The 26,224-nt window shown below is 51.1% G+C and overlaps 4 protein-coding genes across 6 annotated transcripts in view; 3 read left to right on the plus strand and 1 right to left on the minus strand.

Annotated features, from left to right (window-relative positions):
• The window catches only part of NAA25 (N-alpha-acetyltransferase 25, NatB auxiliary subunit), a 30,230-nt gene extending 25,661 nt beyond the window's left edge, over positions 1-4,569 (plus strand). The window contains exon 24 of the mRNA XM_048073893.2: positions 1,299-4,569. Within this exon, the coding sequence (XP_047929850.2) occupies positions 1,299-1,421 (123 nt within the window). The 3' untranslated portion in view covers positions 1,422-4,569. The remainder of the gene's footprint in view (positions 1-1,298) is intronic.
• Positions 4,570-5,070: 501 nt separating this feature from the next.
• Positions 5,071-10,229, plus strand: ERP29 (endoplasmic reticulum protein 29). Its single transcript, XM_066979368.1, has 3 exons — positions 5,071-5,236; positions 7,036-7,174; positions 8,361-10,229. The coding sequence occupies exons 1-3, from the start codon at positions 5,114-5,116 to the stop codon at positions 8,861-8,863; spliced, it is 765 nt and encodes a 254-aa protein (XP_066835469.1). The 5' UTR covers positions 5,071-5,113; the 3' UTR covers positions 8,864-10,229.
• Positions 10,230-10,649: 420 nt separating this feature from the next.
• Positions 10,650-22,600, plus strand: TMEM116 (transmembrane protein 116). Of its 2 annotated transcripts, XM_048073843.2 has the most exons (11): positions 10,650-10,805; positions 10,975-11,021; positions 11,164-11,227; positions 14,231-14,362; positions 18,128-18,232; positions 19,744-19,793; positions 20,246-20,329; positions 20,413-20,551; positions 21,083-21,227; positions 21,342-21,415; positions 21,973-22,600. In XM_048073843.2, exons 1-11 carry the CDS (start codon positions 10,758-10,760, stop codon positions 22,171-22,173), a joined length of 1,089 nt encoding a protein of 362 aa, XP_047929800.1. In that variant the 5' UTR covers positions 10,650-10,757; the 3' UTR covers positions 22,174-22,600. The 2 variants fall into 2 exon arrangements, with proteins under 2 accessions (XP_047929800.1, XP_047929801.1); XM_048073844.2 differs by lacking the exon at positions 14,231-14,362.
• LOC106031104 (disintegrin and metalloproteinase domain-containing protein 20-like) lies at positions 22,336-26,216 on the minus strand. 2 transcript variants are annotated; one of them, XM_048073841.2, is made up of 2 exons: positions 25,330-26,216; positions 22,336-24,993 (listed from the first exon to the last, which is right to left on the minus strand). In XM_048073841.2, the coding sequence occupies exons 1-2, from the start codon at positions 25,531-25,533 to the stop codon at positions 23,197-23,199; spliced, it is 2,001 nt and encodes a 666-aa protein (XP_047929798.2). In that variant the 5' UTR covers positions 25,534-26,216; the 3' UTR covers positions 22,336-23,196. The 2 variants fall into 2 exon arrangements, with proteins under 2 accessions (XP_047929798.2, XP_013028688.3); XM_013173234.3 differs by having other exon boundaries at positions 22,336-26,216.
• Positions 26,217-26,224: the final 8 nt, after the last annotated feature.

Consider the following 26,224-nt stretch of genomic DNA (forward strand, 5'->3'; position numbering starts at 1 on the left):
GAAGTATCTTAAGTATATATAAAAATAAAAAATACATGAAATATATATACTTAAAAACAAACAAACAAAAACTGATAAAGCAAGGAAATTCCTTAGACTGTACTTCTTGTAAATTTGAATCAAAAGTAAAAAGTACATGTTCTTAATATCAAAAGTTTCAGCTTTAGAGGGCTAGATTGTTTTCAGGTAATTGTTGAGATCTTTGTGGTTATTCTGGTTCTTTGAGTCAGCAAATTCCTCCATGTTCCCTTCCTCATGCAAGGCATCAAATTGCTACACAAGGCAGACTCGCAAAATCCACAGATTAGATTCATGTAGATTTGAGCAGAAGCACCTGTGGGAGTCTGTGACTTTTCCTGTGTTTAATAATGGTTCCTATTCCATTTGGTTTTTGATGTTGTCGCAGTAAACCCAGGTACAGGCCATCTGTGTAGCTCTTATCAAAGCCAGAGCTGTGTTTGCAGCCCTGTGTGTTTAGAAAGCACTTTCAAAAAGTACTTGGGTTCAAGTGTTAGTGAAAATTCTGCTGTGATTCAGAAGTGGAGTGTTACTGGCGATGTGCCTGCCAAAACTTGCTGCTGATGTGAGACTTTTCATGCATCCGAAGGCATCCTGGGGTAGCAAGTCACCTCTTGACAGAACAGCCATTTTGGCTGCTGCCCTGAGTACCAAGATTTGCTCTTTCTGCATACAGAAACACCATCGTTCATGCTAGGTCAGTGATTAACTTTGCTGCCCGTGCAGGAGCAGTGCAAACAGTGTCTCGTGATGGTGACCCTCCCAAAAGCCCCTTAGTTTGGGGTAATAGAAAACTGCATGTGGAAGGGAATTTAATCCCTTTGGGAAGGACAGGGTACACCAGTGCTGCTGAATGGGTGATATGTGGATCCAGTGCATCTTGCCATGCTTCTGGAATTTGGTGTAAGAGTGCTAGGTGGTCAGCATCCATTTGCTGTGTGATTTCAGCTCTCTGTATAAGGAATTCTCTACTTTAATACGTACTGACTCAAAGTGCTATATGCACCCTGAATTTCAGCCATAAATTTCACGTGAGATTGTTTCCAGAGCTGTTGAAGAAATGATAATGTTACCAGACCTGTCTGGGGAATCCCAGTATCTGCAGGAATTACTGGTGCTGACCAGGTGCTGCTTACTCTTTCCTGATGATATTCCCTTTGTAAACTTACTGTGATCCTAATGAAATTCTTACTGGTGTTTGCTGAGATGGTGTGGGATGTTTAATCGTAGAATTCAAACAATTGCTATTGAGTGAATGGTTTCTCTTTTGCATTTTGCAGGAAGAAAAAAAGTTTACAAAGACTGTGCAAGGAAAGGTCCAGAGCAGTTACCATCACTCAGTTCAGGAAATTGGAGAGCTGCTGAAAAAGAGACTTGACACTATTAAAAAACTAAAGATTTGAGAGATCCTTGACAGACTCCACAGGGGAGTGACACCAGAGTCCCAGACAGAAGCAACATCCGATATACCATCACTTTAATCCAGAACTTCCTCATAATGCATGAAGGACTTAAAATCATAAAACAGTTTTTCTAGGTATTACAGATGTATTCAGCTGACTTAAATTATTGTATATAAACAAGAAGCAGGGACCCTTCTCGGGGTTTGACCACTTTTTATACATGTTCATAAGCATATTACAACAGGAGAAAATTTAACTTTCTTCCCTTTTGATCTCTAGAAGCAACTGGAGATGGTCTTTAGAAGCAGCAATAGAAATCCAGTGTAAAGTATATATCTCAAAGGAGTTGTATTTTCATCACCATACAGTGTTTATAATTTTTGTATGGTCCTTGCCTTAGAAATGCAGAATTCGTAGATGCCCGCATTCAGCCACCCCCAATGAAACGAGCCAGTTTTGGAGCTGCCTATTTTGTCCACAAGCTGCCTGGTCCTGCCGAATTCGGGGTGTTGGTCCAGCAGGGGGGTGTTGGTCCAGCAGGGAGGTGCGAGGCCGCGCTGGGGGAACACCCCCTGCACGCAGCCGTCCCGCATTGCCCAGCCCTCTGCTGTAGGGTGGGAGTGAGCACCTTGTGCTAAGGGCCGAGCGTGGAGCCAGCTGCTGGAGGAAAGGGGTGGGGTTGTGTTCAGAAAAACTGCAAAGCTGATGAGGAACAAACTTGGCCGTTAAGCTCTAGAAAAAGATGGGAATTAGTGTTTCAGGAAAAAAAAAAAAAGACAAAACCAGAGACCGTGTATATAATAGGTGCAGTGAAGTCTGACACTGCGTTCTAATTTCATGTCAATTTAATGTAAAGCAGCAATCATCATGACTTCTAAAGAAGTGTATTTAGATTACTGAAACTTTAAGACTTAAATATTTTCATAGAAATTAAATCCTGTTGGCTTTGGTTTTAAGTTGGCAGAGGTAACTTTTGCTTCCGCTGTGGTATGAGGCTGAGAATACTTTTTATAACTGTATGCTTGCTTTTTGCCGTTGATCTTTGATTATTTGAGTACTAGCTCATTAGGCATTCTCTTAGAAAGTGCAATTGCATCATCTGCTCCTTCCGAATCTGCATTTCTGCTGTTTGTTTGTTCGTTTTTTCATTTTAAAGGAGCAATGCAGCCTAAAACTGGTAAGCAAAAAAGTACACGTTGCACCTACAATCCGAGGGACAGGTCGGACTTCAACAGATTCCTCATCTTCTGATCTAAAGCAGCTAGTAACTGAAGTCTATATTTAAAGTTCTAAGAGAGCTGACAATCCTACTTTTGTCATCTCTTCCGAATACGTTTTGTTAGAAATGCTAGAATGTTGATGAGAGTATTTTTTTAAAATAAATCCCCTGTGTAAAAAAAAAAAAAAATCACATTGCTGCTCTTGCTGGATTTAGTTTTGCTTTTGCCCCATCCTGAAAGGGAAAGAAGGCTGCCTGCAGGTCGTCGAAATTGTAAGGGATGTCCTGATGGTTTAACTGCGATGTCTGGTAAGTGCTCTGGGCTGGAGGAATGCCAAAACGTGTTAAGTCTGTTTTAGAGTAATCCTTTTCCTGAACAAGCTGAACTGTCTTATACATTGTATAGAAATACCATTTTTGAAAGAAGGGTGTGTTCCTTAAATTAAAGCAAGACTGATGACTGACACTGATGCTTTGAAATGTGTAGGGTACGTGCTGAGATTATGCAACTCACGGAGAAGCACTGAGCCAGAAATCTGCACTGCCCGTTTTTGTTAAAGGAGACATTGCCATTGCTGATATTCCTGTCCCATCCCCTCCCCATGGCAGTGCAAACGTAGGTAGGGCTTCTTGCAAACACCAGCACTGAACGCAGTTGGCACAGCATCCTCGTCCAGGGGCTGACTTACGCTGGAGTTTCCTTGCGCTGCTGCCGCGACAGGTTGAACTCGACCAGTTGTATCAATAAGCAACGGTGACAAAAGTGAAGCAGGGTTAACAAAACCAAGCCTTTAAAACCCTGTTGGCCGGAAAGCAGAACTTGCTTTAAAAAAAAAAAAAAAAAAAAAACGTTTTCTGCATCAGCTCCCTTAAAAGCAGAATTGAAACTGCTGGGGGGAGGTGAGGGAGGGGATGTGTGTTGCCTGAGATGACAGCAGGGCTCACCTCTCGCAGCGCTCGGCGGGGCTCAGCTCTGGTGGCTGCTCCCTCAGACCTTCCACAAGGCAGCACGGGGGGAATGCTGACTGCGTGTGTGTTGCCTGCTGTCCTGCTTCCAGGTCTGGCCACAGGTGAATGATAAACTTGTCAAATGCAACTTGGATTACTCAGTGTTTTATAAACCAGATGCCACCTCGTCACACGCTGTAACTCCTCTCTGGGAGGAGTCAGTGGGGGTGCAAAAATGACTGTACCGATTATCTGGGGGCTTGCTTGAGGGAGAGGGAGAATTTCTCTCTCCTTATAAATTGTGTACAGTTAAATATATTATATATTTCTTACAAAAGAGCATTTCCCTTCCAGAATGTGTCCCACTGGGACTTGGTAAGAAGTTCAAGCTACAAACCATTGCTGCTGTTCACCCTTTTCCACTCTTGGGGTTTGTTTTTTTGTTTGTTTTTGGTTTGGTTTTGATGATGAATTGAAAAACATACTTAGAAAAAGCTACCAAGACTACTGTTTACAGACTGAAAAAAAATACTGCTTTTATACTACTGGGATCATGAGCCACGATCCTTTTACAGATTTCCTCACCTCTTCTTTGCTTTAAGTCGGTATCTAATGTAGATGAAGGTCAGAAATCTCTTACCTTGCTTTGTCTACATACCGAAGAAAATGTACAATGCCTGTTCGTGTTCCCCATCATTTTTGTACTTTTTACCAATTTTAACTGTTCGAGAGTTGCATTTATATTTTGCAATCATTGATAATCATGATGTTATTTTAACCGTTAGTAATCTTAAATGGGATTTTTTTTGTTGTATCTGCAGCCTTATCTCAACTTTCTCTTCCTTGATTATTCATTGTAATTTATGACTGTAGAAGATACGTATGCCTCAGCCTTCTACGGACTTAAGTGACACAACTGCAAACGATCTGCTTTAAACTGGATGGGTTTATAATTTATATAAAAGTCAGTTTCGTTACGAATCAGTCTTGTTGCCTCTTTCATTTTTCCATCTGGCTGGTCGGGAAGTAACCGCAGCTCTCATCTGCGCTCTTCTCCTTGATAGCTTCTTGGTGAAGCCCCAGGTTGTGGCGCTGGGCGAGTGGTAAACCAAGTTACCTGGGCTGAATGAAGAGGAAAGCAGGGGGGGAGAAAAATGCACCTTGCTTTCTGCTGCGTGCGGCTGGGGTTCAAAGCGCTGCCTGCTCGAGGGAGGAGGGGGGGTTCAGGGCTCTGTCTTCATGGTTCCTCTTGGCCGTGCCCCGCTGTCGCTGCTGCTGAAGCTTTTTTTTTTATCCTGCCTCTGGGTGAGAGCACGGGAAAGCACCGGGGCTCCCTTCAAAGCGCTGTGACCCCCCCCGGGGCCGCTCAGGACCCGCTGCCGGCTGCCTGCACCCGACACCCCCCCGCACCCCCGCTCCCCTCTTGGCAGCCCGGCGGGGGGGGGGTGGGGGCCGGGCCCCGGTGGCGGCGGCGGGCGCTCCGCACGGCCACGTGACCGCCGCCCCACTCCCTCCGCTCTCCGCCATGGCTGCGGCGGCCGCCGCCGGCTCCCTGCTCCTCGGCTGCCTGCTGGGCCTGGCGCTGCCCGGCGGCCGCGCCCTGCACACCAAGGGCTCCGTGCCCCTCGACTCGCTCACCTTCTACAAGGTACCGCCGGGGGGGGGCTGCCGGGCCCGAGAGGGTCGGGCATTGGGAAAGGGGGGTGGTGGGGGGGTGTGGAAGGGGGCGAGGCCGTGCGGGGAGAGCCGCGCTCCGGCCCCGAGCGCCGCGGGGGGCCCGGGGGAAGGAGCCGGGGTTGGGGGGCCGGGGAGCCGGGGGCGCGGAGAGGGGGCAGCCGGGGCAGAGCCGGCGCGGCGCGGGGCTCGCGGGGTGGCCGAGGATCCGGGCGCAGCCAATGGGAGAGCGGTAGTGGCGGCGGGTAGCCAATGGCAGAGCGGCAGAGGAGGCGGGCGGCCAATGGGAGCGCTCCAAGTGGAGCCGGGGCCGCGGGGAGGCTCAGCGCGGCCGGCGGCTCCGTGCGGGGCTCGGCGCCCGGCGGGGGTCGGCTCCCTGCGGGCGGAGCAGCGCCTCCGCCACCCGGCCCCTGCCCTGCTCCCCCCACCGTGCCGGGGTCCCGCGGCGAGGCAGCTCCTCGGGGCCGCGGGCTGTCCCCGCTCTGAGCCATTTCCGTGGGGTTTGTGTGGATGGAGCAGGTGGGGCCGGGCTGCTGGCAGGCGGTTGCACGCTCGGTTGGGGGTCTTTATTTTTTTATTTTTTTTCCCCCCAAAAATCGCTCTGATGAAAGTGTCTTCCAAGAGCCTGGAAGGGTTTTTAAGTCAGCGGTGACCAGTGCTGTGAGGGATGGCACAGCTGGGTGCTAGGGGGATGGACAGGAGCCCATCAAAAGGCAGCCGTCGTATTGCAGGATCAACGCGGGCGCTTCTTTAGCAATGTGGGCAGGAGAGACAACGATCAGCTGAGCTGTTTAAAAAGCGTCTGCCCTAAACAAACTGCTCTGACACGAGCAAATAGCTCTTGCCACATGCCAGCAGCCCCCTCCTGATTTTTCTGCTGTGAAAAACCATTTTTGGTGTTTTAAGGCTACTGCATTCTACAGCCCTTAGCTCCTTAGGAGGAGAATTTGAAGTAATTGGCAGCGTGCTGCAAGAGGAGCTTTAGGAGACCAGCAGAAATGTCAAAGCTGTAACACATGCTGCGTTCACTTCTTACAAGGACAGTAAATAAGCTGTGAGATCAACAGGCCCTGAGCTGGAGGCTCGGGAAGTGTTGCAAGCAGCTGCTGTGTCCCTGCTTGAGCAGCACTCGCAGGGTGCTGCGTAGGTGGGGACCCGCGCTGCAAGCCGATTGCGTTCACTAGAGGAAAAATGTTGCAAGGTCTTCTCCTGGAGGGAGAACAGAGCCCAAACCAGGTGGCAGATTCATGGCCGAGCTCATTTAGCAGAGCGAAATTCAAAAGCAACGGCACAAGTGGAGAGGAATCGATTAAACACCAACCCCGTGTACTGAACCAGAACAACGTTTCCGCTCCTGCCTGTACCTCCTCTCTGAGCCGCGGTTCTCGTGCTGGGACGCTTCAGAACGGCCTTAGATTTGTCCTCTATCCTCCTAAAGTCCCACTGGAAGTCTTTTCACTGTCTTCCTTCCAAGGCGCTGATCAGGTTTACAATAAGCAAATCATGTATAATTAAAATCGTTATCAGATCCCCCGAACCTATCGTGTGCCATCTTTATCATCTGCTATAGGGATACGTACATGCAGTTTTCGCTCACGCTGCAGTGAGTCACTTTTCAAAGGCTATAATTAAAAAATTTCCATCTCCCTCTGCACCTACTCGTTGCACAGGAAAATATGAAAAAGCTAAAACAACCTTAGGTGGCTTGTAGATTGCTCAAACCTGAAATTAAGTTTTGTCTTTTTTTTTTTCTCCTCTTTCTTATTATTTTAGGTAATTCCGAAGCATAAGTTTGTCCTGGTGAAATTTGATACACAATATCCTTACGGCGAGAAACAAGATGAGTTCAAGAAGCTGGCGGAGAGCTCAGGCTCCAGTGAAGATCTTCTGGTGGCTGAAGTGGGAATATCAGGTGAGGAGCTCTGAACAGATTCGTACGCTACAGGTTGGTGGCGAGGAAGTAAAATCCGCTGCAGTTTCTGATCAAAATAGGCTCTGAGGTAATTCTGGTAGTGGGAGAGGAGATTGGCACGGCGCTGTCAGACCGAAACACCGAAGTGTCCCCGCTCTGGCTGGTAGCAGAGCTCCGCCGTCGTGCCTCCTGCAGCGAGCGTGGGAGCGCTGCGCTCTGCTGTCGGCTGGTTAATGAAGCAAGTCAGCCCACGGCTCGAGTGGGTGCCACCCTCCTCATCCACAGCGCTTTTCTCCCTTCCTTTTTTTCTGTTTTTCCTGAAATAAACCTTTTCGTCCATTTTCAGGGAACAGACCTTACAGGAACTGGGTTTTAGCCATAAGCCTGGTCAAGCAAATCAAAGCGATATGATTAATTCATTGTAGCATTCATTACTGCTGCTAACTCATTACTGCTGACAAGGCTCAGAAAGCGGTTGTTGCACTGTGGCTGGCGCAAGTCGGTGTTCTTGTTGTTGACTTCATTGGGAAAGCAATGAGGAAAGGATCATTGCCACCTTACCTGTTCTTGCTTTGCAGGTAGAATTAAGGATTTAAGCCTCCAGAAATTGCCTAACTGGAAAGCTGAACCGCACTGGCATTGCTAAGCGCACGTTGATTTACCTAAGCAGCGTGGTTGACATCCCTTAAGTTATGGTTTTTGTTCTCAAGAATAAATGGAATTTATGTGAGAAGTAAAAACATCCTGTTGCTTGGAATGCTGTTGGAACTAAAATACAAGGGTGTGCTCTCTGCACATAGACCAGGAAAAAAAAAAATCCATTTAACTGTAATATGAAAGGATAGAACAAAACAAGAAAAAAAAACACCATTAATTTCCCATGACGATGACTGGGTTTGTTCCTGGAGGTTTTGGCGATGTCTTATGCTAACATAGTCAAAGACAAACATGATTAGAATCTTTTATTTTTCTTGGGAAAACCTAATGATGGTCTGCCTTGCCCAAATGATTTTCTGGAGTGTTTTTTTTTTTTCCAGCGTATGGCATTTCCTGGCAAAGAGGTTGTTAGGAATTGTTGAAACTCTGGAGACAAATATTTGTCAGTTTGTATACAAGAGAATCCTAAATTAATTTTTTCATTATCTTAATATATTGTGTTTTCCTGTGTTTTGTTTTCTCCTGACAGATTATGGTGATAAACTGAACACTGAGTTGGGTGAAAAGTACAAGATGGATAAGGAAAAGTTCCCTATTTTTTACTTGTTCCAGGATGGTGACTTTGACAATCCTTTACCTTACACTGGCCAAATTAAAGCCGGGGCTATTCAGCGCTGGCTGAAGAGTAATGGTATCTATCTGGGGATGCCGGGCTGCCTGAAAGAATATGACATGCTGGCCAGCAAGTTTGTGAGTACCACTGAAAAATCAGAGCGGCAGTCCCTCCTGAAAAAGGGGCAACAAAGTTTAGAAAAAGCAAAAGAAACTGAGAAGAAGTCAGCTGAGCAATACTTGAAAATTATGAGCAAGATACTGGAGCAGGGAGAAGAGTTTGCTGCTAATGAAGTCGTCCGAATCACGAAACTGATCGAGAAGAACAAAATGAGTGATGGAAAAAAGGAGGAGCTCCAGAAAAGCCTCAATATCCTTGCTTCTTTCCTGAAGAAGAATAACGAAAAAGATGAGCTCTAATATGTTGGATAACTTTGTACAAGCTGTGAAACACTGTCGAGAGTCCTAACCAGTTCTCCTTATGCAAGAAAACTTCCCGCTGTCTTCAAGAGAGCAGCAGATTTCCTTCTGATATTGTCAGTTATAAAATCAAGACATTCCTTAAAAATACAGTATTCTAAATGTTGGAAAAATCACCTTAAAGCAAGCTCCCAGTATTGTGTAATGTTATTAAATAACAGTGTTAAAGTAGACAAAAAAAATAATACTAGATTGGCCTGAAGCACATTCCTCGTGTTTTTTACAGATGTTCCCTGGCAAACAAATAACAAAATTCAGTCTCACGTTCTATCTTACCTGTTTTAAAAGGTACAGACTTGATGCCCCTGTCCCCACCTTCCCCTGGTTTTAGTGCCCTGGGGTTTTATTCCCTTTACCCCTCATCCTACCTTTTGCCTTCCCAATAGGGCTTCTTATCTGAGTCTTGTTTTTTCTTACCTGTTGTTGACCAAGAGACCCGGAGTTTCCTCTTTCTGCCGTCTCCTCCAGCGGCTCCTGTCTCTGTTTGCCTTGGGCAGCAGCCAGCTGCTGGCGGGCGCGGTGAAGCCAGGTCCTCTGCTCTCAGAGCTTGCCCTGCATCTCCCGGCCAGAGCAGCCGTTTTCAGCAAGCGTCCTCCTGAACCCCGTTGCGATGTCCCGGCCGAGCGAGCGATGCGAGTGCGGCGCAAGGGCAGGTCGCCTCGAGGTGCTATCACAAGTAGACTCGCCGGTGCAAAAACGTGCTTTTTTTCAGAGGCTGATGAGGTAAATTCGGGTGAGCTTCCCCGTGAAAAGGACATCCGGCGCTGTGCTTTTTGCCCGTCCTTCCCGTCCAGTCTTCATCTCCTTGATTCAGAAGAGAGGGAGACAAATACAGACAGTGAAGAGTTCCAAGCAGTAGTCAACGTGAACAAAATATCTTCTCCAGCCTGGTCCTCAGGAGCGAACAGCACTCAAACTAAAGCTTCAACAGCATTTGGCAGAGTTTTAAGTGTTTGAAAACGAGGTCTTGTGACAGGAAGCAAAAGTATTAATTCCTTAAAAGCCCCACCTGCTTTTCATGGAGGTACCTAGCCCAGGGGATCAGGCAAGCGGGTGCTGCCCGCGCCCTGGGGAGCTCAGAGGGCTGCTGCGGGACGCTGCGCTGCCGGTCAGGGTCACGGGCTGAGAGGAACACCTGCTGCGCCTTCTGCCTCGAGGCCACGCTTCCAGCTGGGCGAAACTCATTTCGGAGGGAGCTTTGCTGCCTTTTGAATCTCGGGGTGGGTACAAGGAGCAGACGTCGCTGCAAGGTGAAATGTATTGAAAAATGCTGTAATAATAATAATAATAAACCGGTTCCAGTTAACGGCTGCCGTTTAAGCTGCTTTCTAGAGAAACTGCTGGTGATCTTTGGGGTCAGTGGGAAGGCAAAAGCTGAGCAAGGGCCCCGGGCAGGGTGGGAGCGGGGGGAAGGCTCCTGAGAAGACCGCGGCGGCCGCCCCCGGCCCCTCAGCGCCGCCCGCCGCCCCCCTCAGCCGTTCCCGCCCACGGCCGCCCGCAGGTGGGCGCTCCGCGGCGCGGCAGCGTGGCGAAGCTAAGCAGGGTCGCCTCGGGTCGGCCGCTGGAGGGGTGGCGCCGCCAACACCTCCCGCTCCGGGAGCCCCGCGCCGTTACCGCGGCCGGAGCCGAAGCTCCCGCGGGGGTTGCGGGGCCCCCCCATGCCGCCGCCGCCCGCCCCCGTTTCGCTCCCCCCTCGGCCGGCCCCGAGCGCTGGGGGCCGGACCCGGCGCGGTGTGGCCCCGGGGCGGAGCGCGGGCGGGGCGCGGAGCCCCGGGAGCGGCGAGGCGGCGGCGGCGGCGGGCGTGGGTTCCCGGTGGGTGCCCGGTGGCTGCCCATGGCCCTCCCGGCGACATCGTCCCGGCTGGACGGGGGCTGGCAGGAGGTGAGCGAGCCCCGTCCCCTCCGTCCCCTCACGGTCGGGCCCCGTGGGCTCGGTCCCGGTCCCCCCGTGGGCTCCCCGTGGGCTCGGTCGTGGCCCCCGGGGGCTCCCCGCGGTCGTGGGGCCGTGGGGTGCCCGCAGGAGGTCCCTGACGGCGCTCCGTGTCCCCCAGGTGTACTCGGCTCTGCAGTGGATCCAGTTCACCATGGCCATGCTCAGGTAACCGGCTGGATGGAGGTGGTGGTGCCGCGACGGCTTTTTTTTGGGGGGGGAAAAAAAAAAAGGAAAAAAAAAAGAAAAAAACCATAAAACTGCTCGTCCCGGCGAGCCCCCCGTGCCAACGTGGGCTTTGTTTTGTCAGCGTTACAGGTTCCAGCTCAATCATTGCCTACGCCGTCTTCCAGAATGCGGTGAGGTCCCCCGAGGTAAGGACTGCGCCTCCTCGGAGCCGCGGCGAGGAGCTGGGGCCGCGTGGGCCGCGGGCGCTGTGGTTAATTAAACCTTGTTTATTAGAGCCAGGAGGCAAAGGGCTGGCCAAGAGCCTGTGTCCGTGCTGACACACGTGTGAGGCTGACCTTGGGCTGTACCTGCGCGGGGAGGAGCAGGTCCCTTGGCGCCGTCCTGCAGCTCCTGCCGGCGTCCCGTGGATTTGGTTTTGGGGCTGGGGAGGTGCGCAGTGGGTGGGGATGCCCCCGTAGGAAATGCGCGCACAGGGGGTATGTCTTTGGGTATGTCCGAGGCTTTTTGACAGGCAGGCGTGCAGCTAAAACTGGTGCTTGGCAGAGGTGCTGCAAGGTTCAGACAAAACCAGACGGGTTTGTTGTGCTGAGCTCCGCAGGGAGGCCCTGAAAGATTCCCCTCGGCCGTGCACAGGAACAGTTAACATTGCTCCTGCAGCAGCGCCTGGCACATCCCAAGCGCATCACACGTGCAGGTCATGTGTGCAGGGAATCCAGCACATCTGGGATGCATCGGGCGTGCTGGTAATCAAAGACCTCCAGCCCAAGCTTGCAGGGCTCTTGCTGTCCATGCACAGCCCGTCTGTCTGTCCGGGACTATTGGAGGCAGTGCGCAGAGCTGTGTGAAGCTGCGGTTCTTTGTCTGGGATTTGCAGACGTCTGGCAGCCCGGTCTGTGGACCACGCAGATAACAGGTTGCTGCTAAGAGCAGTGGGACGGTGAAGCTGGCAGCTATGTCATAACAAAGCTGTCTTTGTACTTCCCTTGCCTTCAATGTCCATCATACATCGTGGGTTTGATCTGCAGCCCACAGACCAGGGGATGCAGTAAATTATCCTCAGAGAAGGAAGTCATGCAGTCAGGCTAACACCGAGACTTCGCCGGTTGAAGCAGTGTGGGCTGGAGAACCCGCGTCCAGGTTTCCAGGGCAAATTTGCACTGCTTGCAGCATGCAGGGCAGTTTTGCTCCCGGGTAGCCAGAGCTTCATGGAAACAGCACATCCAGAACAAGCTGCGGAGATCTCGCTGCATTCCCGGGAAGGAAGGAAAGCTGGGACTTCGCCTCGGTGCTGGGACGGACACCTTCCTGAGCTCGTGCTGCACAAGGTGCTTACCAGAAGTGGTCAAGAACCCTGTGCTCAAGATCCACAGACCACATCGCCTGCACCTGCACAGCACCAGGCCCGGTTCTCCCCTGGGGTCCTCCCCTCTGGCGCGGCGTGGAGCTGGGCTTGGCAGGGGTCCCGCTGTGACTCAGCAGCCTCAGCCCGTTGACTTCCATGGCTACAAGCCCGCATCACTCGGGAGCCCTTGTGCTATCAGTCATATGATATGGCTGCGGCCCGGGAGCTGCGCTCTTGCTGTTTATGAGTTGCACATGGCTCTAAGTCGCAGATGGACCGTTCCTGCTCGAAGGAGTCCAGATGTTTCTGCTCAGATTATTGCAAATCTGGATAGGAAGGATGGATCCCAGCCAGAGTGACCCGTCGGCATCAGGCTTCCAGGCTGTTCTGCTGCCAGCGGGATCCATTGGTGGTGTTTCAAAAGCAGCAAAATCTTCAGTAACTTCCCCATTCTCTTGTCGCCACATTTCTGGTCCTGTGGGCAAATTTGTAAACAAAGGGGCTGGAAGAAATCCATATCAAAGCTTGCCACAAATAGTTTATTCCCCGTGTCATAAGACTCCAGAGTAAGAAATAAACAGCTCTGGAGGCTGGGAGGAGAAAAATATTATAAACACTTCCCCTCCTACCCCCAGCTGAGGAAATCAAATATTGCGTTCTTGAAACTTGCTTTCGGTCTCTACGGAGTCAATAAAACTTCAGCATGAGCTAAATCATTCAGAAGAGATGATGGCAAGCGATGAACACGGAATTTCCTCTGTCATGTCAACAGGTTCTCTGCAGGCAGATGTCCCTGGGCGATGACCAGGCAGAGCAAGATCAACAGCTGTGCTCCAGCCTGGCAGCTCCAGCCTGGCAGCTCCTCTGAATGATTACGTCTTTACATTCCCTTCCTCTATTTTATAAATACCGTTTGTTTCTTCTTTTCCCTTCTGTGAGTAAGAACCATGCTGCCTTTTGCTTACGCCTGTGCCACCTACTTCACTCAGGTCCGTGCCAAAAGAGCTCCTCAGCCAGCAGTGGTGCTTCCCTCCGAGGACGCGTGGTGCTAGAGAAAGGGGTCTCGTGTTTGGGTGAGAAGGTTGCTGCTTTGCTCATTTGAGAGCTGCTCGGCCCTAACGTGCCGTGCTCGCAACCTGGAAGTGTCCCCAGCCTGTCGTGCCCCTGCCTGCTGGTGCTCCAGCTCTGCGCCACCGAGGAAAAGCCTGGATTTATCGCTGCTCAAAGAGACGTTCATAAATGCAATGATGTCCAGGCTAGCTCCAGAACTCGATCTGCTCTCGGCAGGCATTTACTTAAAGGACAATAGTGGGGCAAATTTCACCCAAAGGCTCAGTTCCCTGAAAAAAAATCTCAAAATCGAGGCCTCCTGAAAAGTGTCTGTGCTGCATTGGCGTGTAAAATAGGTTCAGCCTTAGTCACCAGCTGAAATGCCACGAAACACACAGGAAAAATGCCCTTTTCAGGTTATTTCAGACCTGAAGGAGGGTTTGTGTTTCCCAGAAGTTTCTCTATCAATTGATTTCCTAGACAACAGCGCTTCTCCCTGCACACCTGCCTCATTCTGCCAAGCTGTAGCACCATAGGCCTTTGAAATCCCTTCTGTGAGGTTTGATGCTGCTCTTGGATCCGGGCGCATTGCTACGGCAGAGAGGGTGATTAGGGCAGGGTGTCGGCACGGAAGCAGATACAAGAGCAAGAACGAGCAGGGCTTTTCTCTGCCGGGATTGCCGCCCTGCCAGAAGTGACAGCACATCTAGGCAAGGGGGACAAGCCGCTGCTGTCGGCTGTCGCGGGGCTGTTGTGAGCACCGCCCGGACCTGCTGACCGATTTCGCTTTCCCCAGGTTCGCCCTCTTTTCTACCTGAGCCTCTCCGACCTGTTCCTGGGCATGTGCTGGCTCACCGGGGCGCTGCTCTATAGCACACCGACCTCCAAGCACGATCTCATCTGCTACAACCTGCAAGCCACGGGACAAGTGAGTAGCCTTGGCATCACAACTCACGATTTTGAGCCCATTACTGTACTTAGCCCCGCCGGTGATCAGAGCGTGGCCGTGGGGGGCTGTTTCCAGACGGGCTTTGGCAGAGGCTCCCTGTGCGAACTCAGCTTATCAGATCTCTTCGCCTCATTTGCACGACAGAGATAACAGTGCTTGGTTTTAGGTACGGCTGGCTTGCGAGGGGCAATAAGGAAGGCAAAGAGAGCATGGGATTTTGTGGTTGCAGTGTTTGGGTTACTTCTGCAAAGCGAGTAGATGGGGCTTTATCTATTTCCTGTTGGTCCCGCGCCAAAGATTATCTCTGTGCCTCCTATGCTGCAGCTTTCCTATTCCTCTTCGTGCTTCCTCCACCCTGGGCAGGAGCAGATGCGTTCTGCCATTCGCTTGGGCTCGGACTGACCACATTTCTCAGAGAGCCGTGCCCTTCCTGGTCTCACTGACCTGGCCCTGTGCTCCCTCAAGTCCTGAGGATGTTCGGGGGCTGCTTTATCTGTGCCACCTCAGCCCCATGCCCCAGCGATTTCGGCTGCTTTCCAGCACTTCGGGATGATTTCTGAGACTAATTGGAGTGGAATGAGGGAAATGCCGTTTTCCTGACGGTTTGCTCTTGTCTCACCAAGTTCCTGCTTCGACTTCAGGCCCTGCAAATCACTGCTCTTGAAAAGCTGCGGGGCACAGCTGAGCCGGGGCCGGGGCGGTGGTTTGTGAGCGGCGACCTCTGGCCTTAACAGTTTCCTTTTAAAGCGCCCACAAAAACGTGGCTGGGAAGAGCAAGTGGCTGTGGAAGTGCTCACACCGTGTGTGTCTGGGGACGGGTGCCTGCAGCCCGGCGTTATTTCACAGCTGTGTCTGGGTGAAGTTGTACTGTGATGGTGAGTAGAGCTTAGAGAGCAGCTGCTCCGCTTCTGGCTTCTCTCTGCTTTCTCAAGCTGTGCTGCTGGGGAAGCAGCGCAGTATGTTCACCGCAGGGTGATTTGGTTATCTGGGAATGAAGCAGAACGGTATCAAAGATGTCTCTTAGATGATGGTACAGGGGAAAGTGAGAACAGCTCGGGAGAGGCTTTTCAGAGCCTGAGAGCAGAAGGAGCCGGCAGGACCGAGGAGGTTGCAGAGGGGTTGTAAGAGATGTTTCCCTCGCAGCTTTGCCTGGGGGACAGCTCTTGAAGTTCGGTGCTGGAGTGAGCTTCTTATGGCCCGGAGGAGACAGACTGCGGTGCTGGAGGAGAAGCAGCTTGGATATAGACAACACAGCATCATTTCTCAGTGCAGACATGGAGAGCATGCTGCGACCTTGTGCACTTCTGGCTCTTTCCTGCTCTTGCTTTTCCAGCCTGTGTCCGAGCTTCTAAGGGAAGGGGCAATGCAGGAGCTTTATTTCCACGCCGGGAACAGCAGCGTGAGTAGGCAGAGCTGGCCCCAGGTGAATCCTTGCAGGACCTGCCTTTGTCCCAGCCCCACGGGGACGGTCAGGGTGCTGTGGGGCGGTGTGCGGGGTGCCTGCCCCCATCCCGAGCTCAGCCACGGGGACAGCCGAGCCGGCTTGTGTCTGGCAAGAGCTCTGGCTGCTGTTTGCTCTGGGAGAAATTAAAACAAACGGAGCACTTGCCATAGCAACAGGGCCTGCATGGCACACGTGACGCGGCGCAGGACACCTCCTTGCTCAACCCAAGCAGTGCCTGTGTGTGGTGGGAACATCTCGTGCGTAAGTAGGAGCCAGCAACAGGTTTGACCAGCGCCTTCTGAAGAATATAAGTGATCTGTAACCAAAGGAAATGAACAAATGGCTCCCGGCCCTGTCCAGCCTGTGCGCAGAGAAGTCTTGCAAGGGTTGCGTTCCCGGGCGTCTCGTAAATTCACCTGGCTGGTTTGCACACAAACACCTAAAAGCTGTAAAACGCGCTGAGTGACAGGGGTGGGACAGGCTCAGCGCTGGTGTTTGCAGACCCACACCACGCTCCGTGTGGTTTGGTGGTCTCAAGGGATCGCCTTAGGATCGGGGCAGTGTTTTGGCTTATGCAAGCTGTTGATCATCACGTCGTCACCAAGGGCTGAAGCTACTGCCAGGGCAACTCCCCTAGCATCCGTACCGTGTCGTGAAGGAGGAGGTGGCTTTATTTCATGGACTTTTCCTGTTTTGGCCCCAGGCTCTTGGTTGAACTCATGCTATTAAATGTAAATAGTGCCTTCCGCCATCCCTTGCCTTTGCTCTTTCCTTCTCCCTGCTTTGCCTTTGCGTTGCGATGGTGAAGCCCAGAACAGAGATTGTGGTTATAATTGCACGGTTCCCCCACATTCTTCCAGTTCAGTTCCAGTGGCCTAATAATGTCCTGGCAAGCTCCGCTCACGCCGCTGAGCACAATGGGGAGCCACAGAAGTGTTATAATGAAGGGCTCTCGTGTCTCCCTTTATCTCCTCCGGGTGAGCGCTGCAGGACCGTCCGCAGCCCCTGAGGTGGGGCTCGGGGGAGCAGAACTCCCTGCTCCTCCTGCCTTCAGGCAGCTTCACAAGTGGTTTTGGGTTCCCTCTCCCAACAAAGAATGTAGCGCTGGCACTTTGTGAGCTCTCCGAGGTGGTTTGAAGTGCAAGAGAATGATCTTTGTGGGCTGCTTTGATGACCTTCTCTGGAAGTAATTGAAGAAGGGCAACAAACCCTCATTAAACCTCCTCTAATGAGCTGGGAAGTCACCGTAACGTTCGTGCTGCAGCGTTGCAGTCCCTCGGACTCAGCCTCTTGAGAACCAGCCAAGAGCGTTTGCACCCTCAGTGAAGGAGACCGAGTTTATTTAGTGACTTATTCCTGGACTTTGGTGATACCAGGCTGACAAACCTGGGCTCCTTGCTTCTTTGGCAGAGGGTAGCGACTCCACAGAAGAAATTCACTTGTCTAGCCCTTCCTCTTTGCCTTTGCCACTGAGGCATGTGTTTCCTGTAACAAGCCCAGCACACGCATATATATAGTAAGGTTAGGTGGCTCTGTTTGTACTTGGCTGCCTCAAGCAACCATGGCTGGGGATCCAGAAAAAAACGCAAGAAAGATTTCTTCTCTTTACAGGAGATTTTAGACATTTGGTTTTACCTCAAGCTGCAATTAAGGGCTGGAAAACTCGTTGTAGGAAACTGTTTTATAGCTTTTCTTTCCTCTTTTTTTTTTCCATGGAGGGAAAAGGATTCTTAGCATGTTAAGTCTGGCTCACTGTGCAATTGTTGTAGTCTCTGCCCCCGCTTTCCTCTTCGCATATACTATTGTTTTCAATTTCCGTGAATTCACTGGGCAGTGAGCTCACCGCATGAGGAAAAAAAAATCTCATTGCCGTGTCTGTGTTGTGTTTTCCAGCGGATGAAGCGCAGAGCAGGTCGAAGTGCCTTTGAACCTTTTTGCGTTGTCAGAATTTGGGGCAAAAAATGACCCAAGTCACAAAGACGTGTATTTGTAAGAGTCCTCCTGTCCCTGATTTGGGGCCAAAGTGGAGCCCCCTTTGTGCAGGACGAGGCGAGCCCCCCTCCTCTGCCTGGCTCTTCCCAGGCTGTGTCCCTCTGCAGCCCAGCAGACGAGCACAGGGGCTCGGGAGGGCTGTGGGTGCACATCCATCCTGCACCGGCGCTGTGTGGGACTCGCACCTTCAGCAGCCCGCCACGCTGTTTAATACCCTGCCTTTGGCCCATGGCTCATCAGCGATGAACCAAAGCTGCTGCAGGAGCTCTTGTTCGAGGCCTGAAATCCTGGCTGTTTGTGTTCCTCAGGTGTTCTACGTGGCCTCTTTTCTGTACACTGTCAACTACACCTGGCACCTGTACAGGGACCTGAAGATGAAATACAATCAGAACCTTAACAGGATGCCCCCCACGGTGAGTAGGACTGACGTACAGCAGCCGCTGGGGACCGAGACCTACCTGGGGGGTTCTGCTGGGGTTCGGGAGGTGCATACAAGGCAGCAGACCTTGCCACAGGGGTGCTGAAGGCCGGCTGGATGAATTGGCATATCTTGCCGTGCCACTGAGGCCAGCAGAGTTACAGCTCGGGCTGCTCTGGGATCTCAGTGAAGGACTGGGCTTGAAAGGCCAAAACAGGCAAAAGCAAACAGCAGCACACATCTCAGAGCAGAGAAAGCTCAGGATCGGCGAAGTCCTCCCACAGCAGAGCAGTTTGCACCAGTCGAGTAGCTGGTTTGTTGCTGTCACTGCCTTCTGCCAGTGCATGGCAGAGCAATGACTCGCTAGGGGACAGGAAAGCAGGGGGAGCCTGGAGAGTCCGGAACTGAGAACTGGCAATTTCTGGCCTCCCCGGGTGTCATACAGGCTTTGAGAGCACCAGCAGTGTACTGTAAGAGCTTGAGATGGGAGGTGTGACGGAAGGGAGCTAGTGATAAAAGGAGGGGTTGGCTCCGTGAACAACAGGCGGTCCTGCCTTCATCGTCGCTGACCTTTACGAAAGCCCATCTGGGAGCCGGTGCGATCGCTGGGAACCGAGGAACAAGGACGTAGTGCTCAAAAAATACTCGTTGACTTACAGGCTAAACAAACACTTCACTTGCCATGTGATCAAAATCTCAGCCTGCAGTCGTTTTGTTCCTCACACCTGGCTAAACAGTGAGGCACCGCCGCTGCTCTAACTGCAGTTCCTCCTGCTGTGTTACTGCAAGATAGCAGACTCTTCCCACTGAACACATCAGCCCCATCCCTGTATATAGCTTTTCTCTTCCCCAGACCTTTGCTGTGGGCAGCAAACCATGTCTCAGATCCTCCACGTGTCTGTTCAGGAGCAGCAGGCTGGGCAGATCGCTCTGTTTCAAGGGCTCTTGTCTGTAGGCTTTGGATCCGCTTGTAGGATTGGTTTCCTTCCTGACTCCCATTCGAAACACAGCACCTACAGTAAGTTCCCCGACACTACAGCTGTATTGTCAGGGCTGGTGTGTGGATGCCGGCTACCAGAGTATTTCCTGGTGAGCTGAGGCCAGGGCACTCCAGGCTGCCTGCATTTCTTCATCAGAACATGAAGTTTCTGAGGAACAGGGTTGGGTTGAATGAACGGGCAGTGCAAAGAATGAGTAAGTTGCACCAGGGAGCTCACCAAGCGTCTGCTACTTGTCTGGCTCAAAGTGCCCTTCTCAGCCCTGCCTTTGAAGGGGAACACGTCAGCGAGCTGGTGGAGGTGTCCGTTGTTCCTTTGGCACATCAGCGCGCACTGAGCTTGGCGGTGTTAATTCAGAGCAAAGTGGGAAGAAGCATTTGTACTCGGTCTGGGGATTAACCAGCACCTGTAGGATCCAGAGCTGCTGAAGCACCCCCCGGGAGCTGGTTCCTGGGAGCCAGTGGCTGTACGGAAACGATTGTTTAATTAAGCTCTTTGGACTTTGCAGGTTGTAGATTATGCGAGTTACATTGGCCGAGTAGCAACGATCTTGTCCAGGTAAGATTCATTTCTGGCAGAACGGTGCCGGTTTGGTAAACTGCAGCGTCCTGATCCCTGCTTCCTGCTCGTTCTGGAGCAAATTTCACTAAAACCCGTGTTTGTCAGTTAGCTCATCAATGACAGCAGTGACCTAACATACTCTGAACAAGAGTCTTTGGATGTAAGGGCCTTTCTCCAGCCAAGTTAGTTGTAACTGTATAAAATATATATATATATATATGTGTGTGTGTATATATATTTATATCTTTTTTCAGAAAGTGCTCCCTTTACTAATTGCCTGTATGAGTGAAAGTGTGGAAGTTAGCAAAGCTGGTAAAATACTCCTCCAGAGCAGCATCAATAAAAACAATTTCCAAGTCCTCCGTAGTGACAGGAGACAGAACAAGGAGTGTTTGGCTGGGGGCAGCATTGCAATGCAGTAACTGCGCTGTTGTCCTCTCTCCTCCCAGCCTGCTCCCTTTTCTTCTCATGGTGCCTGTGTTTTGCCTGGGCAACAACAGCAATTGCTACCAGAACTTCAGTCAGAAGCACGGGTAAGCTTCAGGCCTCTCTCTGAAAGAGCCTCACCACTTCTGAGGCACGGCAAGAGCTCGGTCAGTTTGCTTTCTCCCCGCAGATGTCTCCTGATGCACACAGATGTAGCTGTGCCCACCAGCGAGCCACTGACGCTGAATGGCTCTGTTTGCCGTGTGATGCATTTCTATGGTGTGGGGGTCTTCCTCGTTTCCTTTCTGATCAGCTTCGTAGCCATTCTGGTAAGAAACGTAGTCCTTGCACGCTAGCGGAGTGAAAGATGAGAAGTTTTGCCCCTTCTCACCTTTACATGAGGTCACTTTGTGTGCATGTTCATCAGTCTCCCAAGTTTGCTTGGATGGTGCCATCGGCCAGACAGTGTCAGGGGTGAACTGCGTGGTGCTGTTCCCTTTTGGAAGGGGAAGGGGGAAGGGATAATTTCATTGTGCCACCATATAAATCCATCCGCAGCCCATCTCAGAAAGGATTTAGCAGGTAGAGGAGGCTTGGAGAATGGCAGCAGGGATCGCCCAGTGCACAGGCCAGCTCCTGTGCAAGAGAGCAAATGAATTAAGTGTCCTCAGTTCAGAAAAGGTCCCGTGCAAAGCAACTGCTCTGCCCCCGGGAGTACCCTGTTGCACAGCATGAAAAGGTTTCGTAGACTGAAATGAGGATTTAGCTAAAAAACATGGGATACTCTGTCCTAGATAAACAAGCGAGATCAGAGCATGTGTCCAAAATTCAAGCAGTGATATATGCTTATTTTTTTTTAGGTTGTACTCGTTCAAGCCCGAGGTCTGTACAAGAGGTTTGTAAACTCCACAGGATTCCTGGGAGACCAGCAGTGGGCGATGATAAAGATGGTGGAACAACGCGTGGTTTTCTACCCCATCGCTTTCTTCTGCTGTTGGGCCCCAGGTCAGCAGAGAACTGAGTTACTTTCACAATATTCTCGGGAGATGTAGTGCCTGGCAATGAAACTCAAAAGAGGTGGGGTTAAACCAATACCCTTTTGACATTCCCTTTTCACAGCTGTCCTACTTGGAATTCTGAAGCTGGCGGTTTCAACAAGCAGCAAAATCTACATGGCTCTTCTCATTCTACAGGTAAAGTCTTCATCTGCAAACTCCTATGTTTTTGTTTTTTTTACCTTCTCTACTTGGAACTATCGTCTGTTAATGTTTGCCTGTTTCTAATCTCTGCTCAACAAACTTTTTTTCTAGCTACAACCACGACTGCTGTATGAGCTTAAGTCAGATTTACGCTTTTGGCCGGCAAAGATCTTTGTTAGTTGCTATGTTTTTCACAGGCTTAAAAAGGTCTCAGTAACCAAAATCACAGCATTGTGGAGATCATAGCAAATAGGACTGGGAGGGATCCTCAGAATTCAGTTAGGTTTTTCACTTTCTGTGAAAGTCTCTAAGTGTAATTCCTTCCCAACACTTGCCCAGCTGCCTGGTGTGCCTGAGGCAGCATTTCGCAAAGATTATTAAAATAACCACGAGACTCCTGTATCGTATGGGGATGCAGATAGATAAAATCGTGCTGGAAGTGGGAGGCCTGACAAAATGTGCCAGGTTTGACAGCCTGGGAGGGAGCCTCGTGAGTGCTGTGCAGTGCTGGCTGACAAGACAGCCCTGATCTCTGCTGCTGTCTCTCCCAGGCACTGACAGCAGCTTCCCAGGGACTTCTGAACTGCATCGTGTACGGCTGGACGCAGCACGTCTTCCTCTCTCTCAAACGCAACGCCTGCCGCGACGTTGACACTCAGACTCCTCTCCTGCGCTCCCAGAAGAAGTTCTACGACAGCACGCTCCCCGCCAGCCCTCCAGACGCAGAGGTGTCCACGTCCACCCTGCTCTGATGCGTCCCTGCAGCGAAAGGAGAACAGGCAGCGTGCCAGCGGGGCCTCATCTCATTTCAGCAGTGTCAGCTAGAACTGGCGGCGGCTGTCGTGGTGTGCACCGTTGTCAGCAGCACAGGTAACCGTTGTGCTGGAAGAGCCTGAGCAGATCTGTCAGAAAAGCACTTTCAGTGAAGGTAGTTATTTATTTTACAAGATTTGTATGGACTTTAAAGGGATTCTTTAAACATGGTAAATCTTCTTCAGTGCTACAGAATTCCTCCTTATGGAAATCTCTCTAGAAATGCATTGAATTACGTACAACAGCTCAGAGATCTAGTACAGCTCCTTTGAGGGCAGATGCTCAAAGGATGTTTTAATTTTTTAACTGTTTGTCAGGTATTTGCCATTACAAGTTATCATTAAAGCAAAGGTGAATATTTTTAAATCTCTGACTTTTGATTCAATATAAAAACAAGAATGTGTACCCAGCTGATAGCCAACTGCATGGAATGAAAAGTTGTAAAGTAGCAGGAAAAAAACAGCACTCACTTCCATGCCTTGACTTTTCCCACATCTCCCTTCTGGTCTTGCCAACTTCTGCTCAGCTACAATACTCAGAAAAGTGAGCTTCCCCAACCCAGTGGAGCATCTCTCATGAACCAGAGCAGGACTTTGCATGAATCTGTCTGTGCTTGTCTAGATGCTCAAGTGAATTACTCACTAAGGCCCCACCATTCTATAGAAAATAAAACAGGTTTTTAGCTACATTGAGAGGAAAACAACCCTATAACTTTTATGCTCTTTAAATTCTCATAGCTTCACTTTTCGGTTCCAACCCAAATTTATTTACATAGTTGGTAGTACAAGAGGAGGAAATACTCAAGTTTTGTGTAAGTAACTTTTATACAGTTTACACAGTTACATTGTGTAAAATACTTTGTACAGATCTCCTGGGACTAGCAGTCTGGTTTCAGAGATACCCACGGGGCCTGCAGTCCTTTCCAAAGCTCAGCTGATGGGTCTCCCACTGCTTTCATTCTTTTAAACATCGTCGTCATCTTCTTCCTTGTTCTGCTCCTCACCTTCAGGAGTCTCAGATACCTCTGTGGATGAACTTGTAGTGAAAAACGCAGCTATTACGTTTATGTATTTGATTGCAGCAATGAGGAGAGCGATCAGAACGATGGCAATGGGAACAGCGATCCCTATTGCAGTCCCAAAAGCTTTATTTTGGACAGCCTCTGCCGTGGAGATTATTAAGTGCGGTGGGGGGCCACTGTCCACGCTCCCTCCCAGGCCGTGGAACTGGCAGTAAGGGGGGGCCCAGCCAGCTTTGCAGTGGCAGTGTTCAAGGTTGTTGCAAACCCCTTTCCCCTGGCACAAAACGTTTGCATCGCACTTTGTTCTGACCACGGCATCTGTGCACGTCTTGTTAATACAGATCTTTTCTTGACCGCATTTGGTGCCATCAAGTCCTCCTCCTATATCAGGTGTATCTACGCCAGCACGGTGGGCTGTGCCCCAGCACCAACCCTCAGACCCTGGCCTCTGAATGATGGTTTCAGACCCCTCCAGAAAGGGTATCCTCCTTACATTCACACACTGCAGCCTTCCGCACAGAGCATTTTGGGGTTTACATTCCACAAAAGCAACTTCATTCCCATCACCACCACAGTTGCCAAATCGATCCCCTTTCGCGTTCTGCTCTTTGAAGCAACTTTCTGGAGCACCCCGAGCTTCGTTCCCAAAGACTTTTCTGCATAGCTTGTCATAGGTTGCACATTTCCCACGGTAGCAGTAGCCATCGTCGCTGCATCGCGTCCCATCGTGCATGTACAGATCCTCTGGGCACCACTCGGAAGTCCCATTGCAATACTCGGGTAAGTCACACTCATCCACCTCTGACCTGCACTTGTATCCTGCAGCACGAAAGTGGCATTTCTGACAACACTGCCCAACGGAGCAGACAGCCCCTGGCTTCAGCCTGCAATCGTGGTAGCAGCAGGGGTTACCTTGGCAGTGCTGCGGCCCCCCGCAGTCACACTGCTCTCCCTCATCTATCACCTTGTTGCCACAATGCTTAAAATAGAAAAATCTGTTGGGCTCGGGGATGTTGTTTAAGCATTCACCGTCCCCTCTGCTGAGCAGGTCTAAAAAGCTCTGAAGGCTGCAGTTGCTGAAAGCCGCGGCGCCATCGAGTGACTCGCCCGTCATGTAGCATTTGGTGGCTTTTCCACACACACACTCTTTTTTGTCATGCTCCATCCCCAGATTGTGACCCAGCTCGTGAGTGAAAATAATCGAAAAGGTTACGAAATCTCTTCGTATGTGAGACACAATACCTGACTGATAACCGGGGTAGCAGATGCTACCTACGTAGGCCAGCCCAACGACGAGGCCGAAGTCTGTGTAAGTAAATAAATGTGCAATGTCATATTTCATCCTATTAGAAAGATCTATATTTCCCCAGTTATTAAAATCTCTAAGAACTTCTTGTATATCCAGGCTGTACCTGATTAAGTTGCCATGCGTCCAGATCTCCAACCCAATCAGACAGATGCGAACCTTCAGAGGATAATAGTACGTTTCTGATAAATTGATTGTATCTGTAACCAGAAGCATCACAGAGGTTTCGTTGCTCCCTTGGAAAGAAAACAGCTGGTAGTCCACCACAATAAATATCTCGACATACCTGGTGTGCATCAGTCTCTGAGAAAAGTCTTGCTTCGTTGAAGGTATTTTAACACCCATCCAGCCCGGTTGCTTTTGGATCGCTTCAACAGTCAATCCACACGTCGAAGACTTGTCCTGGGTCATCTTTCGTCGATAGAGAAGGTGCTGGAAGGTCAGGGACCCCGGCACAGGTTCGATGCCGTAGCTCAGGTTCCCGATTTTCAGCCGTCCCCTCAGACCCGAGCAGGTGCTCAGCGCCACGAGGGAGCCGGGGCTGCCCTCCACGTAGCCCAGGTAGTAGCACTCCTCGGGGACGTGGGGCTGCTCCACCACCCTCCTCCCTCGGGGGCTGTAGGTGATGACCGGCAGGTTTTTCACCACAAGTCCCCTCGTCTGCGTGAGGTGGACGACGCGGTTCTCACCCTCCACCCTGATGACATAGGACACCTCTCCCGATGCTGCCCGGCCTACCACGGGGGACAGCTTTTTTGGCCGGATTACCTCATGCACAGCGTAGCCGGGTGGCAGGCGATGGCTGCCTGCCCCGGGGAGGAGAGGAGCCGCCAGCGCTGCCCAGACAGCCAGCCTGAGGAGCAGGGCTTTCACCCGGCCGCCATGACCTGCCTGGAGCCACCTCACCACCACGGCCTTCAAAATGGAGGTCAGACACCTCGGTGAGGGCTCTGCCAACCCTCGCACAGCCATCTCGATCCTATCTCCCTTGAGGTGCTCAATTGGTGGCCGTGGCAGAGCTGGCGCCTCACAGCTGGTGCCCTGCAGCTGATCCCCTCAGCACTGCTCAAGAAGGTTCCGGAAAGGCCGCGGCCCTCCTGGCCGCCATGCCGTGAGGTGACAGGGATGAAGGCCACACAGCCCTGCTACGCTTCGCTCTCTGGGGCACTCTGAGGGCTGAGGCAGCTGGGGAGCTGCCGCCGCTCTTCCCTTGCTGCTCCGTGAGATTTGAGGAGCTGGGTGTCCTCACTACCCCCTCCACCTCCTCCCAAAAGGGGAATCCCTGCCCAAAGATCACCTGCGAAGCGCAGTTTCTGAGACTTAACCACAACAGCACTCCTCACAGTGCATCACCTGTCCCTCTACAACAGCTGACGCCTGTCTCAGTCACGGCCGCAGCCGCCAGTGCAAACGTGCAGGAGAATTTCAAACTAACCTGAGCCCCTCTGTCATTTCAGTCAATTTCTTTTTCCTACTGAGGTGTATGAAAACAATTTCTTTTTGCTATTCTACAGCTATTCTAACTGTACACTTGAATGTAGATCAATTTTAAATACGTCCATTGCAGCTGTGAGGCTGAAGCTGAGTCCTCCTTTCCACTGCTGCCACATGAGGTCCCATGCAGGGCAGTTTTGCCTCTCAGCTGGTTTAGCGCTGTCCTCTT

The sequence above is a fragment of the Anser cygnoides genome, chromosome 17 (genome assembly GCF_040182565.1).
Source record: "Anser cygnoides isolate HZ-2024a breed goose chromosome 17, Taihu_goose_T2T_genome, whole genome shotgun sequence".
NCBI lineage: Eukaryota > Metazoa > Chordata > Aves > Anseriformes > Anatidae > Anser > Anser cygnoides.